The sequence below is a fragment of the Rhineura floridana genome, chromosome 7 (assembly GCF_030035675.1).
Source record: "Rhineura floridana isolate rRhiFlo1 chromosome 7, rRhiFlo1.hap2, whole genome shotgun sequence".
NCBI classification, from domain to species: Eukaryota; Metazoa; Chordata; class Lepidosauria; order Squamata; family Rhineuridae; genus Rhineura; species Rhineura floridana.
This window is the reverse complement of record NC_084486.1, coordinates 91,757,279-91,776,451: the sequence shown is the minus strand read 5'-3', so window position 1 is coordinate 91,776,451 and position 19,173 is coordinate 91,757,279. Positions and strand designations below refer to the sequence as shown.

Sequence of the window (19,173 nt, the reverse complement as noted above, 5' to 3'; positions counted from 1 at the left end):
ATTATCTGTTGACCTGCCCCATTTATTCGCACCCTCATGCAAAGTACTTGAAAGGGCTGTTGTCACGCTCGCACCTGGCTCTAGACTATGAAAAAATACACTATCTGATGTCAGACATAGACTCCTTTATAACGCATAGGGTGTCCCTTTTCGCACTGGCAGCCCAAAAAATCTGTGCAAAATATATTCAGTTATTGATTGTTGAGGGGACTCCGGGTGGTTATTTTATTCTCGCGCAGACCAGGTCTTTTAGCATTTAATGAATTTCGATTGTGGTCCCTGGCCATTAAGTTTTATTGTCTTGCTAATTTTAAATGGATTGTATTGGAATTTTAGTTTTATATTTATTATTGGTGTTTATTCTTTCAAAAAGGATTGTGTGTTGGTTATGCGATGGCCTTCAGCTTTGCAATAAGGTATACTACTATTAAATACCTGCTCTTAGGCTAACAATATAAAATGCATGACACATGAGGGAAAAGGGACAGGGAAGAACAAGGAAAAAAGCACATTCAGGCACCAGTTCTTAAATTACAGTTCTTATCATGACCAGCTGGAATGGAAGCAGGTAGCCTGATAGCATGGTGGCTACTGGAGTGGGCAAGGGCAGTTAGTCGCTCAGCAGAGGCCATGAAACAGTTCACGGATGGATCAGCTTTGGCATGGAAACAAAACACATTTTTGCTGCTGAAGCCACGAGGCATCCTGGCGAGCACGTTGCGCGTCGCCCTCTTCCCCCGCGCTCTGCCCCTCTCGTTCACCTCTCGCTCTCTCGCTCGGGTTCCTTAGCTGCCATGATATGATAAACTGTCACATGTATAGTAAATGATACTTGGCAGCAGGAATGGTGAATTCTTCTTTGAAGGGGAAACCTGGCATTCATTCTGGCACCAAGCCATAAGGAAGCCAATTTGAGTCAGGTCTCAGAGATTGTTGTATTCAGCACCAGAGCTCTTCCTCCTTTATGCGCAGATGGCAAAACCAGATGATGCTAGTCTGTAACTTTCAGGCAGTTTTTGAGATATTTGGCTCCAATGTTTTAGTAACCAAGAAAGCTGAAAATGCTTACACAGGAAGTGTTACATCTTTTCTCCCTGCTCAAGGTGCTTGATGCCTTGGATGTCTGGTTTGTTCTCTGGCTCTTTCAGTGGCAAATGAAAGCCAGTCCAGCAGGTGACACTGCCTGTCCACTTCCTCCTCCTTGGTCTCAGTGTTGCCCTTGTAGAACTTAGCCAACAGGAGGATGGGGACAAAGGTAGCGTTTGTTGGCTCTGCCTGTGGTTCCACCTACTGCTGGGCTCCCCGTCTTCTGCCCCGCCAGTCCCAGTGGCCACCAGTTACCACTTTTTGAGGTGGATAAGGTGACAGTGACTCTCCAGCTTAATCCAGGGATTTGAAATTTGTGGTCTGTCTGAAGTGGTTCATGACAAAGATATCCCAGGCCTGGTTTTAAGAGTGAAACAACAGTGTAAATAATACTCTTATTCAGTCACATGCTCTCGTGGTCACATTTACACCATTGTTTAGGAAATATATAAAGTGTTAATGGGAAACTTTAAATTAGCCTTAAAAATAATAATGACTTAAATTGCTGTGATTTTAATGAATCCATCTTGATACAGCAGTTGTTAAGGTTGGTTGGCATTAATGCTTGCAAAATCAGTATCATACAGCAGCCTCATGCCTCTTTTTCTGTTCTGTGATGCAGTTATAGTTTTGCTTTGATTTGAATACATTCACTCTATTTTTTTTAATTAATTTTTATTCCAATTTTCAAAACCAAAACAATACAAAAAGAAAACAACACAAATCAATAACTAGTACAATACAAAAAGAAAGAAAAATATATATATATATAAAAAAGAAAGAATATTGACTTCCGATTTGTCATAGTTCAGCTATAAATCTATAATATATAACAAACCTATCTCTTAATAGATTATAAAATCACCTTCCTCCAGCGGTTATCTTAGTTGGTTTCAAATCTCATTAACATCATATCATTTTAATCTTCCACAAAAAGTCAAAGAGAAGTTTCCAATCCTTGAGATATATGTCAGTCAATTTTTTTTCTAAATAAACATGCCAATTAATCCAACTCATCAAATCTACTAAGTCCAGTAATTTTAAATCGCTCTTCTGTCATTATCCATATTGGGTCCATCTTCCATCTTTACGCACCCAAAAATCTTGCTGTCATAGTCATATAATAAAAGTCTGATAGGAATTTCCTCCATCACAGATATTTTCTTGCCATCAAATCCAAACGTATCACTGAAGTATTGTTGCAAAGCCGCATCTCTGTTCCTCTTTTCCACATGATACACTAGTACATCTCTTGAAGGTTTTTCCATTGACACAAAACAGGGATTAATTCTGTTAACTTTCTCCATTTCAAGTTCCATCAAATCCTTCCAGTCCAAAAATTTTCTTGAACCGATAATATCTTTATCTCCAATCTCTTCAATTCCTTCAAGGACAGCGCTGAATTCCAAACTATAATATTTGTCTCCAGGATCCATCACAGCCAGGAAATCCAAATCTTTTTTCATGTCCATAATTAAGCCAATCTCCATAGTTTGAACCTTGCCTTTAATTTCTCTTTCATCCTTTTTTTGTTTTCCAGATCTATCTTTATTCTCCTTTCTCATAGAATCCTGAGTTTCTTTCAGCTCCTGTCTCATTTCGTGAAATTCAATTCTCCACGCTTGTCTATTATTTCTCAGTTCTTGTTTTATTGAGTTAATCCCATTCATTATTTTCTGAAGCATGTCTAGAAATAAAGTCCCTTCTTGTACATCCATGATCTTCTTAATTGTCATTCTTAAAACCAAAGGAACAAAACTCCTTCAATTTTCAATGTCCCAAACAGAGAGCAGCTTATTTCTTTAACCAGTTACAAAGGGGTTAATCTTTCCAGCAAACTAACGTCACACGCTAGACAGCCCTTATCTCTTATCTGCCCAGAAGTGTAAGAACGGCTTTAGTTCACAGCGTCGAAATAGCTAATAGCAGAGAGAATGAGCAGATTCGTCAAAAAAAAAAAAAAAAGTAGATAAAAAAAAATAGTCCCAGCCAATAAATCAAAAAGATTTCTTATCTCTTTCAATCAGAAATCTCTCATCCATTTAATCTTTAGAATGCTATTTTCCATGTCAGCTTTTTGCAATAAAAAAAAAAAGATAAGCTATTTATATTTTCTTCCCCCTTAGTTCCGTGAATAAAAAAAGGAAAGCCTTACCTCACCTAGATTATCTCAATTGCTGTTACTTTGACAAATCTCTTTAGCTGTATAGGTAAGAAAATGATGAATGTAGACAGGAGGATGTTTGCCTGTTAATCCGTATAAAAAAACGGGTCACTTATCCAGCTGAGCTAGCATAAAAATCCTCGCTCTGTCTGAGCTGCTGGAAGACAGTCAATTCTGACGAATTCCAGACTCCAACAATCAAAACAAAGCTATGTAGGAAATCTCACGTTTCTTCTTTAACCGGAAGAAATTATTCCCAGTCAGAAAAGAGCCTTCTGACTGAATTTAAACTGGAAAAGTTTCATCCAAGACGTAGCTCGTCTCAGAGGCTGCACAGGCGTAGGGATCCTCCTGGGAAGTCGAATACATTCACTCTATAGCATACATCTTTGCTGAGCCATGTAGTATCCAGATTAGTGGCATAAAACATGCAATGGACGTTTAAGTCTTCTATCAACGATTAACATTTTTGTAAAGATGGTTCATATATCTCTTGGCAGTGAGAGACAATTACAGGGGAATCCTCTGTATGACTCTTCAAACTTTAGCCCTATAAAGATTAATGGAACTGAGATTTAAAAGGAACTGTTTTACTTGTTTTTATAATTGTATGGTTATATTGTTGTAACCATCCTGGGGTCTTACTGTGAAGGGCGGGTAAATAATTGGGCTTACTCCCAGGTCATTGGGTATAAGATTGTAGTCTTAAATAGCATTCATGTTCTGTTACTTGGCTAATGACAAAAGCTTTCGGGCTAGTTCTGGGGCAGATACTAAAAGTAGATAATGATATTTTGAGGTATTTGAAGTGTAATAAGTGTGAGTCTGTACCTTTTTGTGGAGGTAGTTGAAGATGGTTCTTTGTTGAAGATGGTTCTTTCAGCCTGTCTTCAGAAGTACCTTATCATGTGAAGAGCTGTAGCCTTTTGTGATTGATGTAAGAGTGGAATAATTTTGGTTTGCATATTTGAGCTGCTATAGTTTTCTGCTGAACTTGAACTTTCCTTGGTTTTTCTCTTCTTTTGATTTTGTTCTAGATGTCTTGTCTTGTCTGAAATGGAACAACTTTCTGTATTGCAAATAAGGTGCAGAGTTTCATGATAAAACTCTTGACAGTCATCATTTGAGAAGATGAAATCACAAAATGTTCATGGATGTTGCTACTGCTACTTAGAAAATGAAGCTATCAGCAATAGGATGTTTGCAGCCAAGCTTCTGTGAGGGAAACTTTTTTCATTTGGCTGTGCTTAAAGCCTCACACAAGCCTGGGGAACAAGAACTGTAAGACAGGCCCAGATGAATGAGAAGAGATTCTAGGAAATTGAGCTGCTTGTCTCTAATCTTTTTTGAGGTAGAGTGTCTGAAGAAATGGATAGAGTAGGCATTGGGCTGAGAAATGGAAACATTAGAGAAGGGCAGGTGGAAGAGTCAAGCTTGAGGAAAAGAGGAGAGAGTAAACAGGAAGTTTTAGAAAAGGTGTAATAGTAGGGTGATGACTCTGGAAAAAATTGACACCAGGACTAAGGACAAATAGGCTGCATGCTCTTGCCAGAAAAGTGGTCGAGACAGGATTACTGGGCAGGCAGGGTGGTGCCCAAGAGTTAGGATTGTTAAAGAAAGTAGGACAGAATAGTCACTAGCCTGAAAAGAAGGGAGTAAAAGAAACAGGTGGAACCATGAGTTGGGAAGGATGTGGCCAAGGAAGAATGGCTGGGGAAAAACACCACTTAAAGACAGGGAAAAATCTGAGATATCAAATTATTTGTGGTGCTGTTCTCTTATGTGCAAGTAATTGCCTGAAGTTGCAGTTATTGGGTGGACATACTGGGTGAACTAACAGGAACACAGGAAAATACTTGCTGTTCAGAGTCCCTTGCACAAGTAGAACATATTCCAGCTCCCGCATTTCCCCTCCTGCAGCCGTCTATACACATTTCACACAATTCCAGAACATATCCCAAACACTGGGAGCAGCTCTTCAGTTGATACAAGGGGCTCCAATATGAGAGGATTTCCTGCATTGAGCAAGGGGCTGGATTCGATGGCCTTTTAGGCTCCTTCCAACTCTGCTATATTCTATTATTCTAGGATAGGTAGGAAGGCCCCACTGCATGAGTAGAGTTCCATTCACACTTCTGTAGATCCAACCCAATATATATTTGGTTGTGTTTATTCACTTTTGGCAAGTTCTAAGTCATTAAAGTTCAAAGTGTGAAAACTTTCCAAAGTAATTGACAACATTCATAATCTTTGAACATGAGAGTGGAGTGCATGCTATGTAAAAATGAATTATAGTGTTTAATAGAGCATTGTTACTTCCAAGAAAAAAACAACACAACCCCAACCATGTAGCTTCTCTGAAGATGGTTAGTTGGTAGCTTTGCAACATAGTTTTCATCTTTCAGCAAAATAGTCACACTGCTTCTGTCTCTCTGATAAGTTACTACCCACATATTCTTATGTTAGTCATTTGTGGCACATAATTGACTTGAAGGAAAGAGCAACTCTATTTCAGTTCCATAGGTTTCCTTTGTATGGTTGCCTGGAGGCCGTTCTTATTGCAAGCTGCCACATGAGTGGCTATTTATTAGACATATATAATATCAAAATATAATTATTTTTGAAGTTTATTTGTAATATTGAAGACTGCACATATTCATTTGCCAAGGGCCCTTTCACAACATAGCAACATCAGAAAGTCCTCCTTCCATCTTCTGAATTGGGGTGGGTTTTCTTATATCACTCTGCTGAGCTTTGAAGAAAGAAGAAATCAGGTGAGAGACTTGCTGCTTCTGCTTGCTCCAAAGCCCAGCACCTTATGTGACCTTTCCCTCCTTCAAGTTCTCTGGCACACATAGAAGACTTGATGGAGGGGACGAGTAGGTGGTGAACACAAATTATTTCTGGCTAGTAAGTCAACAATTGTGGACCCTGGTAATAATACTGGATTTTACTGAACTTGTGACAGGTCTTTTAAAATAATTATGTTCATTGCTTATTAGAAGTTGAAAGATTGGTCTTTAGCCAGTGAGAGGTGTTCTTTGCATGGAAAGTGGTTTCTGTGCATGGGCTGCTCTTGCTGTGTTTCAAGAACTTGCTGTAGAAATAGGGCTGTAACACAAATCCAGCAGCTCTGCTGTCCCATATGGACAGGGGATTCTTCAGATCTGAGAGCATGGCTCCTCACTCCATTCCTTCCAGGTGGGGAAAAAGAATTGTAGGAACCTACTTTTTCCCATCCTATCAGCAGGGAGACAGTTGGCTCTGAGTCCTGATGCAGTTGGGAATGTCTGGATTGGGGCATCTAGCTTCAGCTTTTCATGTGTTGATATGAGCTTACTGATTCATGAGCTTGCCTTTCTTTTTCAGGTTAATACTTTAAAAAATGGCAGCAGAAACCCAGACGCTTAACTTTGGGCCTGAATGGTGAGTCCCCTATAATGTCGGTGTCTTAAGAGATTTTGATTTGATAATGATTTTGGTAAAAGCTTGCTTATGAATGCATCGCTTCAGGGCTTGAGCGGGAAGAATATTGGAACTAACTTTTTCATGACAGCTGGTTAGTTATAGCCCACCACTATGCTGAAGAAATCCTGAATGTCGTTAGGATATTTATAGTAGAATAAGTCATAGAATAACACTGAGGGAGAGAAACGTTGAATGAGCATTGGGGTCTATAGACAAAATTACTTCTGTTCCTACCAGGAGATAGTGTGACACGATAAGATACTCAACATACTTTCGCTGCTTATTGTCGCTCTTCCTGTGGCCATAGTTTCTTTTTTCATTGGCGATCACTCGTGGCTGAGTAAGATTGTCTTCCAGGGTAAGGTCTTTAATAGTGAGTTCATAAGTGACTGTGGAGGCCAATTCTGGATCCACACAGCCTCCCACAGTGAGGACATAGGTTTCCAGATGGAAGATGGTCATAATGAGGATTTGCTTGACGTGCCTTCTGCTTATCTTGTTTGTCCCATTCACCCTGTACTCGTGCTTCTTCAAAGTCCATAGCACCTTTGATAATGGCCAACCTCCAATTGGGATGCTCATGGGCCAAAGCTTCCTAGTTCTTGATGCTCATGTTACATTTTTTTAGATTCGCATTAAGAACATCTTTAAACCTCCTTTGCTGTCCACCAATATTCCGTTTTCCATCCTTAAGTTGGGAGTAAAATAGCTTCTTTGGAAGACGGTGATCAGGCATTCAAACAACATGGCCGATGCATTAAGAACATCTTTAAACCTCCTTTGCTGTCCACCAATATTCCGTTTTCCATCCTTAAGTTGGGAGTAAAATAGCTGCTTTGGAAGACGGTGATCAGGCATTCAAACAACATGGCCGGTCCAGCAAAGTTGATGTTGGAGGATGATTGTTTCAACACTGGTCGTCTTTGCTTCTTCCAATACACTAACATTAGTCCGCCTATCTTCCCAAGTAATTTGCAGAATTTTCTGGAGGCAAAGTTAGTGGAATCTTTCAAGAAGTTGGGAGTGGCGTTTATAGATGGTCCATGTTTCACAGGCATACAGTAAGGTCGGTAGTACAATGGCTTTGTAAATAAGCATTTTGGGCTCCCTGTGAATATCCCGATCCTCGAACACTCTACGCTTCATTTGGAAGAATGCGGCACTTGCAGAGCTCAGATTATGCTGAATTTCAACATCAATGTCAGCTTTTACAGAGAGATGGCTGCCAAGAAAAGTGATCAACATTCTCCAGCGTCGCACCATTAAGCTGGATTGATGGTGCTACAGAGGGATTGGTTCGCACCTGCTGATGAAGCGCTTTGGTTTTTTTGATGTTAAGCGAGAGGCCAAACTTTTCATATGCTTCTGCAAAGACATTTAGGATAGTTTGAAGATCTTCCTCTAAATGTGTAGAGACTACGTTATCATACTGAAGTTCTACAAGAGAGGTTGTAATTACCTTAGTTTTTGCTTTCAGCCTACTGAGATTAAAAAGCTTTCCATCTGTTCGATATGTGATTTCCACACCAGTGAGAAGTTTTCCCTCAACAAGGTGTAGAATCATGGCAATGAAAATAGCAAATAAGGTCAGAGCAATGACACATCCCTGTTTGACACCTGATCCCACTTTGAGAGCCATTGTTATCCAAAATTGTCGTCGTCATGTTGTCATGGAGGAGTCTCAAAATATTCACAAATTTATCAGGGCATCCAATTTTCAGAAGGATGGTCCAGAGAGCAGTTCGATTTACAGTATCAAAGGCCTTAGTCAGATCAATAAACACCATATACAGAGGTCGGGTTTGCTCCCTGCATTTTTCTTGAAGCTGTCGTGCAGTGAAGATCATGTCCATTGTCCCCCTGGAAGGGCAGAAACCATTTTGGGATTCAGGGAGGATGTCTTCTGAGATAGGTAGGAGGCAATTTGTGAGGATCCTTGCATAGCTTGAAGAGAGATGCCTCGGTAGTTCCCACAATCTGTTTTATCACCCTTCTTGAAAAGTGATAATTATGGCATCCCTAAGGCCTTCCGGGATCTCCTCTCTCATCCAGATTTTTTCGATGAGCTTGTGAAGTTGTTGTGTAAGTTCAGGCCCACCTTCTTTAAAGACTTCAGCAGGAATCCCATCAGGTCTACTAGCTTTGTTACTCTTCATTTGATTGACTGCTTTACTGACTTCATCCAAATTAGGGGATACTGCAAGCTCATCTCTAATTTTTTGTTGTGGGATTTGCGAGAAGATCTCACCAGCCACACAAGAGTTACGATTAAGGAGACCATAGTATAGACCATAGGATGGGGTAGTGATATGTGGGATGGATGTGTTATTGTAGTGAGTTTCCTGCTGTCTTGTACATTATATGTGGACCACTTAAACGTGCCCTTATTGAAATAAGACCTTGTTACCAAAAATGGGTCCATGGCTTTGACTGTGTGGTAGTTATTAATTGTCTTTTGGCTTATGCTTATCATCTAGTATGAGTCCTGGGACAGAATGGGAAAGGATCTCCTTTGCTGATCCAATTAAAGATTGCCATTTCTTACAATAAAAATATTGTTGATATTAGAAGTACTTATGGGTAAAAGTTCTTTATCAGGGAATACCATAGTTCATATGTAAATCTCCTAGAACGGTATTTTAATTAAATATATGTTTCAAGGCTGAGTTGCCAAAAGATAAATACTTCACAGTTCAACAGGATATTTTTCTTCTATTCTCATCCTTGTGTTATTAATAATTACTTAATCCTGGTACAGACATAATGCCAGCTTCCTGCAAACCGTTATTTGAAAATCAGGAATCAGCCTTGGGAATCTATGGTCCTTCCTCCTCCCTCCTTTTCTCACCTCCCTTCCTAGCATTAAATTTGTACCAATGAAAACCAGTTTTTTGGGGGGTATGACATAGAGGGCTGCAGAGAGAAGCAGCTATTGGCAAATATTGCCTATTCCCCCTCCCATCAATGAGAGAGTTCCTTGAGCAAAGAAAATGCAAAGCAAAAGCTGCCACTGCTGTTGTGAAGTCACCATTACATTACTATTCCTTGTTTTTACTTGGAAATAAGGACGTTTCCAAGCACTCAGGGCTTCTATGCATTTATGCTTCATTGTTTTTATATTTATATAGAGCATTGTGGAGGTGGCAATCTGAAGAGGAAGACTGGCAGAAAGGAAGGAGGGGGGAGGGGGACTTCTTAACTATTTCTCTTTCAATCACTTTCCACTGAAAATTGCCCTTGTCCCTCTGCTGCTTTCCCACCCTCTGGGGGAAGTATAGGTATTCCTATCTTTTCCTCACCAGGAGCGAAGGTAACTTGAGGGACAGTTCTCAGTAGGCAAATAGCACAAGTGGAACGGTGTTAAGAAGCTTCTTGTCCCATCTCTCCTCCACTTCAAACTGCAGCCTCAGTTGGCTGTATAATCAACAACAGACCCCCAAAAGAACTATGTGTAATGTGTAGTTCTGTCATTAGATTTCAATAAATGCACTCCAATTATAGAGCAAATCAATATAAAATGATATTTAATCTTTATTGGGCTAAAGCAAATACACTACATTGCTTCAATAAATTTTATCTTATTAAAATCTGTTATTTTCATCTCATATACATAATAGAAAATTTTAAATGTGTGTTTTTGGCTGGGCAATAAAAATAATCTGGTGGCAAAACAGAGAATAACTGTTTTGAGCAGAAGTGGGGAACCTTTTTCCACTTGAAGGCCACATTACTTTGTGGGCAACATTCAGGGGCTGCATACTAATGGTGGGCAAAGCCAAAGACAAAAAGTAGGTGAGCAACTTACCTTTGTATAGTAGGCTACATTTCAGGTATACAAAAGCTAAAGGTTCCTAAATGAACATCTCTCTGTACTCCATTCAGGTAAGCAAACAAGAGGCATCATTACAGTTCAAGGCACTTGAGGAAGGCATGGAGCAGGCCAAGTGGGATGTGTCACCTAGGAGGACAGTGAGAAAGTCCTGTGGTCCAGATAGGAGGCTTGGAGGGCCACATTTGGTTCCTGGGTCTGAGGTTCCTCACTTCTGCTTTAGAGGTTCAGAGGTTATTGTTTTGATACATTTGATACCTTTCAATCATGATTATTTTTTTCAGATTGTTAGTTCATGTAAAAGTGGAAGGTTACTTAGATGAGTAGTTTATTTATATGTCATGAAAACAACTACCAAAGGGTGGCAGCAAACTAATAAGAGATAATTCCAAATTGTTAGCTGAAATGCTTTGAATTCTCCTGAATAGCAGCAAAGATAGAACATCTGAACAGTCATATGAGAGAAGCTTTGATTTTAAAATTATATAGTTATTGTAATATTTCAGAGGAACTTTTTGATTGCTGGCTCTCATAGCTTTCATTGAATTACCTGTAAAGAGATTCAGCTTCAGATGGTAATAAGGTAGTCTGTGCAAATGCTAGACTTTTAAGCTACCTTTTAAAACAACAGCTTCATCTTACTTATGTATATATTAAACTACAATATGCACTTTATACAGTATACAAATCACCATTCTTAGTCACCAGTTGTTACATATAGGAGCCATGATGGCCTTAATCTGAAAGTGCTGTTCTTGGAGATGCTCTGACATCTGGGCTCATCAAAATATAAAGCACGTAATATAAATGAAGCTGTATTTATGTTTGCTTCCACTTTGCTTAGTCATGGCTTGTTGGGTCATCTGGACTGATGAACTGTGTTTGTTAACTTATGATTTGTTTAAAAGAAACCAACTTGAAATCATTGGTTATGAAGCTAGCTTGTTTAAATAAACCATAGTTAACATTAACCACAGGTTTTGGTTAAATGCTAAACTGCAAAGGGGCTTGGCTTCAAAACCAAACACTTTCGCCTAACATGAGCTCAAGACTAGTTTACATCGCAGGCTTAGCATAACATCCAAATGTGGCCATTGAGATATAACACTCATACCTATTGTATCGTGTGCTAATCATAATTGCCCAATTTATACATTATGGGAAACTGTGGTTAGAGCAACTTTGAAATGGAGGATGGAATCTATTTATGAGGTGGGGACACAAAAGCCCATTCTTAGTTCTCCAAACCATTGTTTGGAGGATTGTGTGAATAAAATGTTAGATTAAACTAGAATAAAACCAAACCTTAGAAAATTCATGTTCTTATGTATGTGACATGGAATCAAACTAACCTTGAAATGAAAACCACATTGAAACTTTTTTTTCAAAAGCCTGAACCATTGTTTGAAAGCCTCCTGTTAAACCAGAGCAGATCACTTCACTCTTGGTAATTGGTAATTCAGTTTACCAATTCAAAATAAGAGTGGTGTCACGTGTAGAATCAGAATGAATAAGGAATGCATAATACATGGCATGATTTTTATACATGTTGGATTTGTCCAGTCCTCTATATCCTGCTTTCTTCAAGGGTTAGGAAGCAGCAGGCAGGATGGAGGCCTGCTGCTTTAATGCTGCAACCCACTGTAGTGCAGGCTGTGAAGGTAAACAGTTTGGTAAAGGAAGGGAAGAAGATAGCATTTCTATGCACTGTGGAATGCTTCTTGCATGCTCAGCTAGTCTCTGTAACGTTTAAAAGATGTTGTTGAAAGCTTTTCACTTTAAACTTTGACCCTGAGGGTCAGTATGCATAGTTCTTTACTAAACAGTGAATTCTATGATAGGCTCATCTGTGGTAGTTAGGGTCCCTTCTAGTGCAGAGTACAGTAGCCTCCCAGTGTCCAGAGCTAGGTTCTGAAGTAAGTAGCTTCAAGAGATTAGGGAGAAGGAGTTTGAAAACATGTAGATGGACAGTGAATGAGCAAAGAATGGGGAAATATATTTAAAACTTCAAATGTGCCATTATGTTTACCAGTATATTACATTTGTCAATACCTAGCAACATACTGCTCTATGTTACTTAGTCTTAGGCAAAATCTTTTGCTGACTGAGTAGAAGTTTTTACTTTGAACAGCTGACATTCTCATGCCATATCACAAAGTTCTTATGAAACTCACTTCACTTCCAGAAGCAGTTTGTCATGCAGCATGGCTGTAGAAATGCTGTTGGTGGAAAAGCAAGTATAAAGCTCCATTGGGCTGACAGAGCTAGTTTCATAATTCTTGAATTTGGGTCCTTGAGTTTCTTCTACTTACCGTTACAACTTCCTCTTCAGACTGTAGACTTTTCTTTTGAGTATATTTAACCATAGAATATTAAGAACAAGATACAGTATTATACGACTAGTGCCAAATTTGAGGATGCCCTGAGCAAGCAGCCTTCGGGCCTCTCCTCCTGAGGCTGTGCTTATGGGCCCCCCTAGTTATCTTTCTGGGAAACAAGCGACATGGCTGACTGTGGAACCAAAGTAGTGGCAGTTTGCCTGGCCCTGAGAGGTTGAGTGGTGAGGACTGGCAGCAAGACCACTGATGAGAGCAGCCGTGGCAGAAACCTGAGATGATAGCAACTCCTGGTAGCACCACCCATCAGAGGAGGAGTGCTGGGCTGTGTGATTGGAGCCACTGCCATCTTAATTCCTCTGGGTCCTGATGTAGCATTGCAGAGTGATGTTGTCTTGAGTACAGGACCCAGAGGTGTTTGGGGGCAAAGTAAGATGGCAGCAGCTTCACCTTATAGCTCGGTGCTTCTCTCAGTGCCAGGCCTTAGAAAAAGTAAAACGTGTTGGCATCAGCAGCAGTGGTCCCTCTGGGGCACATGGAATTCAGTGCTGGTGCCAAGCCTGCAATATCACAGTGTAGATAATCACCTTAATACATGTGTAACTTCTAATCATAATGTGAATGGTATTGTGACCTGTTTATTTGTATTGGGCTGTACTAGAACTAATTCAGACCATCTGTTATAGTGGAACAAAACCAATTATCATAACTGTTTGATTCCTTGTATATGAACTTCACGTTAAAGCTATGTGAAGTGAAGAGTCTTTTGGAAATAATAATGATTTTCAGCTAAAGCTATGTTAAAATAGTTTTTCTTAGCTACTGCTATACTGTATGCTAGTAAAGGTTTTCTGTTTGACATCACTGTAGCCTGAAGGCCCATTGTTCTCACAGGAGAGTACAAGTATAAAATAACCGGTTGTCTTAATTTTCCCTTCTTTATTTGTTCCCCTATAGGCTGCGAGCTCTGTCTAGTGGTGGAAGTGTGACATCACCTCCACTCTCTCCAGCTTTGCCAAAGTATAAATTAGCAGATTATCGTTATGGGAGAGAAGAAATGTTAGCACTTTTCCTGAAAGATAGTAAGGTAAGCAGGGAGAGGAATGTTCATATCTGATTGCTTGCAAATCCATTCATAATTTTATGTGTATGCTAATGCAACCTAGGAGCAAATGCTAGATTCATTAAACCCACATGCTGTGCTTCAGTTCCTTAAGACAGTAGCTGCGGACCCTGAGAAAATAAAAGGTGTAGTTAGAGGCACTAAAGCTCTGAAAGAGGGGCAAAGTGCGATAAGGCAAGAGATGGAAGAACTCAGAGCATCCCTGGGGCGCAGATATGATCGAATTATAAGTGCAGAAAACCGTATATCTGACCTGGAAGATTGGAACAGGGCAACTGAGGCTAACCTCCAAAACAGCCAGAGACAGGTGGCAATACTGAGAGAAAAAAATATTTCCTTGGAAAACCACTCCAGATGGAATAATCTGAGATTGCTTAATATTAAAGAACATTCTGAAAGTAGAAATGTGACTGAATTTGTGACTCATAGAGTCCTTAAACCTACTGGAGAACTACCAAACAGAGACTTGAGTGAGCAGTCGTGGGGAGCATCCCCCAGGGCCATCACATTAAAACTGCTACAAAAGAAGACCTGCTCCAAAAAGCAAGCAACAAGAGCCCACTGCACTGGGGCCCGGACCAACACCCCATCTTCTTCCAAGATTTCCCTAAAGCAATTGTGGGCAAGCACAAGAAATTTCAACAAGCAAAAAAGTGGCCAGATATCCAGCTGTACTGCATGTCAAACATAATAACCAGATTCGAAGATCCTGGAGCGGCTGAGAGATTTATACGAACAATTTAAATGGCAACTAAAGACATTCCAATCATGAAGTGCCTTAATAACAAAACACAACTGCTACTCCTGTTTCATCAGCACCTTACAGACACCCTGTTTATGAACCAACATCTAGCATCAAGACATCTAGCTCCCATATCTCCCTTGTCTGAGGCATCCCTGTGAGTTCAGAAATGGAATAGCCCAATCTGTACCACTTGCCAAGTGGGAGTTATTATCTATGATAAGTGGACTAAGAAGTTTCACAATTCTGAACATGTAAACAGACTAATAGTACTCCGCTTCGGTGTGCGGGAGAGCTACAGCCTCAGCGTGGAGCAGGTGTGCCGGCTCCAGGAGAAGTAAGGAGCCAATGGAAACGAACACCTGCAAAAGCCGTATTGAAGCAAGCATCTCTTCACCCCCACGCCTTTAACAATGATATTAAAAAGGGGGTTGAGGTTGCAATTTTATCAACATGGCAAGTTCTCTGGAAGATGATGGGACTTGTCTGAGCTACCATGCATAAAATCATGAACGTGGTGTTTCCAGCTACCCCACTACCTCCGGCCTTTGGAGGGCTTGCAAGAAGTGGCTGCAGGAGCGAGACTGCAAGTAACATCACGGGTGGGGTGTTTCTAGGAGCAAAGCTGAAACTGTCTTAATTTCCTTTTATTTTTGCCATATTGCCAAGAGGTGTAATGTGGCCTGCTAAAGAATGTAATGTTATACTTACAGTATTGAAAATGTTTTTGTGTTTGCTGTGACATTTGTTATTGTTTTACTACTGCTGTTGTATTTTATTATGAAATTGTTTTTGTAATTGTTGTTTGCTTTTGTTGTAAGCTACTTTGAGCACAATTTCTTTTTTTCTTTTTTTTTGTAAGTCACTTTGAGTTCCATTTTGGAAAAAAAGCAACTAATAAATATCATTAATAACAATAATAATAATAATAATTAAAAATCAAATGCTAAAGAGAATTGAAAGGAAAAAATCACATCATTAAAAGTCACAAATTTATACCATTGAATCACTGAAAAGTTTTTTTTTAAAGTTCATCTAAACTCTTGCTATAAATATTTCCCCATTTCTTAGAACATCTTTACAATAGCTAGAATGGATTAAATGAGGAGTGATTACAAAAATACCAGATATGTTTCATCCCTGAGTTCTGCATTGGTTAGTAATAGCATATCACAAATTTATATAAGTACTAGAAATTCCTTGAGAAACCGGGATAGCTAAAAATCTTTCACCCAAGTTGTTTAGATACCTTTCTTCATATCATGTGAACTCTTATATTTCCATACACTGTCATTTATCATGAATGAATGATGAATAGACATAATGAATATATCCTTAACTAGGGCAAGCCCTTGTCAGTGCAAGACATGAAGATTTATTTCTTATGTTCCTTTCTCTGAACTTGGGGCAAGTTTCACTCTGTGTCTAATGGCATTATTATAAAAATAGCATTTCAGTTTTATATAGCTTTAGATGTATTACACACTTTATATAAAACCCTCTTTCTACAACAATATAAATGCATCTTGATGGTACATACATATATATAACTTCCTACTTACGTGTTAAGGTTGCATTAGAAATAGTGCAACCTGTGCAGTGCTAACTAAAAGTGAACCTCTTCTATGCAAGAGACACAAATTTCACATAAGTTAATAATTAACCAATATTCAAAATGTTCTCAAACCTGGCCTTTAAAACAGCTGTGTTGTAATATGCTTCCCTTATTCTTTAAATTTAGGGAAAATTCCCCAGAACTCTACCTCTGTCTTTGTTGTTAGACATTGTATAACAATCTTTATTCATCCTACAGTCAACTAACATGCTCTTATGTTCTGCTGCCTCCTATATCTGAAAGGTGTTTTTGTTGACCTCCAGAAATAGAACACTGTTCTTCAACCTTAGATCCCCAGATGTTGCCGGACTACAACTCCCATCAAGCCCAGACAGCTTAGTTAATACCCAGGGGTGATGGGAGTTGTAGTCCAACAACATCTGGGTACCCAAGGTTGAAGAACAGTGCCGTAGAAGGTCTGATTTTTTACTTGTGTTTTGATGGATTGTAAAAAGTAATAGAAGAGTGGTAGAACCATTTAATTATTATTTGTTCTCCCTTCTTGATTTTAAAAGACTGGACCTATCTATATTTTTGGCTTTGTGGAAAGTCTTTACCAAAATTTTTTGGAAATGCTTGTTTCCCTACAATGCTTGCCCTTAAGAAAGTGAGGCTATTAGTATCTTAGTCTCAACTTTTGGTTGGCTACTATAGATTTTTTTTATATATGTTGTGAGAACTATTCTATTTTAACAAAGAATCGACATTCTTAGACATGTTTTTACACTCATACCACAATTCTACATCTAAGAAATAAGGGCACAGTCCCAATTCTCACACACTGCTGGAAGGGCTTTATGGAGCAACAAGCCCGATACTTTTGCACAGTGGCTGTGAGACTGGCTCAGGATGGAGTGGATCCCAGGCCAGCTCAGCCCCACTTCCACTCCATTCTTAGCCAGCAGGAGGCCTGCTGAGCTGGAAGAGCTGGGTGGAAGGACACCCTCCCTCAGCCTGGCACAATGGCGTGTTTGGATTGGTTTGCCCATCTTTCTGCTATATCAGATGTAATGCTTTAGTGTTTTAAATTCAAGTTCCAAACTTAATAAAGTCTTCCTGTATCCCTGTTAAAATGAAAAAAAACCCTAGAGCTATCTTTTATCTATAAACATATTGTCTGAAGGAATTATTTGTATTAATTAGGTTGGGTCCAGACTTTAGTTCAGCAGAATTCCACTTAGTGGACACTCCAGCAAATGAAGTGGGGTATGCTTGATTTTTAGTGAACCCATCTTCCTCCTACAGTCGCCTATGCCCCCAAAAGTCTGATCCAGAAGTTTGGTGGACCTTCCAGAACAGGTGATAGGAGCTGCATGGCGAAGGGGAAATTGGTGAAAGGTGCTTCTTTTTCCTCTAGTGGGAGCTTCAGCAGGATCAGAATTCCTTCTGCAAACAGAAGGAGCATTGTCATTTACATAATAGAACTCTGAATACAACCAAATATATATTGTCCAAAATTGGATATTGAAGTGATCTGCCAACTCTGATGTAAAACAGCACCCCATTCCTGAAATTTGCCAACTAATATGTCCATTAAATTAGATCTTGTAGTTCTGTTTCAACTAATATGCATACAAATACTTCCGGTACAATCCTTGAATTACTGCCAAAGATTCCCTCCCTCTAACAGAAGGTAGGGAATCTTTGGATTCAGCCCCTTCTCTCTGATGTAATATATTCTCAATTATTGCTTCAGCTTGTGGAATGTTAATACACAATGGCATCCCATTTAAAAATGTTACATTTGTGTTTTCTGCCCCGACAGTGTCTACAAAATTTAACAAATCCAATTATCTTTCAAGTGTACAACTCTATATTTGATATGAATGGTTTCAGAACTCATCACAGTAGTTCTAAAATCAAAGTACACTTAGATATTCTAAGACTTCCTTGAACTAGTTGTATATTTTTTGTAAATCTTGGAATGGAGTGAAGCTCTTCTGTCTGGGATTAAACTCCTGAAATCCTTGATTCATATCTTCCTCCAAAAGAATCATTATTTCTTTTTCAAAGTTGCATTATGAGCCCCATGTTATGCTATGTTCCCTAGCTGATAGTGATACCTTTCCTGTTCATAATTACTAATGCTCCACCTTTATTCACTGACTTCAATATTATTGCCTCCATTTTAAAAGATTTTTCCAATACCTTTCTCTGTATTATACAGCCACAAGAGTGGTTGTATATTACAGCAAGAGTGGATTTTTCACATTCCGCAATGTTAAATTGAAAATACCCCCATGCGATTCTGATGCTTCCCATAAACTCATTTCAAAACAAAACCTTACAAAACGTATAGTCCTGAACTCAGAAACGCTTGCTTAACAACCCTCTAAATTGTCATGGCAATACACAAAACAGTCAGAGAGAATCGAGAGTTCATAGTGTAAAAAGAGGGGGAAAACCCAGACCCCTTTCGGACTTTTTTCTGTCAGAGTTCTCATAATTTGTTGAAATTAATTAAAAATCCGCCATGTTCACAGAGTACCTGTAATCCTATTACTGACCTTGCCCCATAATCTGACCTTCATCTTCTGCAGTTTAAAAGTTAAAAAAAATGCCTGCCTGATTTTAATTAATTTAAGAACATTTACATTAAGCTGAATGATAACATTGGGCATGTTCAGTAAGAACCAACTGTCAGTGTTTAAACAGCCAGACTCACAGCTGCTTGGCTTGGCTAATCTGGAGGATACACCCATGCCAGACCGTTAGATAGTCCTGGCTTCCCCCCAAAAATCCTGGGAAGTGCTGAGGAGATACTCTTATTCCCGTGTGAGAGCTCCAGTGGCCAGAGTGGTTTAACAGTC

General features: G+C 39.3%; 1 protein-coding gene across 3 annotated transcripts in view; it reads left to right on the top strand.

Moving 5' to 3' along the window:
- GIGYF2 (GRB10 interacting GYF protein 2) overlaps positions 1–19,173 on the top strand; it is a 125,040-nt gene that overhangs the window by 16,472 nt on the left and 89,395 nt on the right. For all 3 annotated transcript variants that reach the window (XM_061636463.1, XM_061636464.1, XM_061636461.1), the window contains exons 2-3: positions 6,620–6,676; positions 13,841–13,970. In XM_061636463.1, coding sequence (XP_061492447.1) covers positions 6,636–6,676; positions 13,841–13,970 — 171 coding nt within the window. In that variant the 5' untranslated portion in view covers positions 6,620–6,635. The remainder of the gene's footprint in view (positions 1–6,619; positions 6,677–13,840; positions 13,971–19,173) is intronic.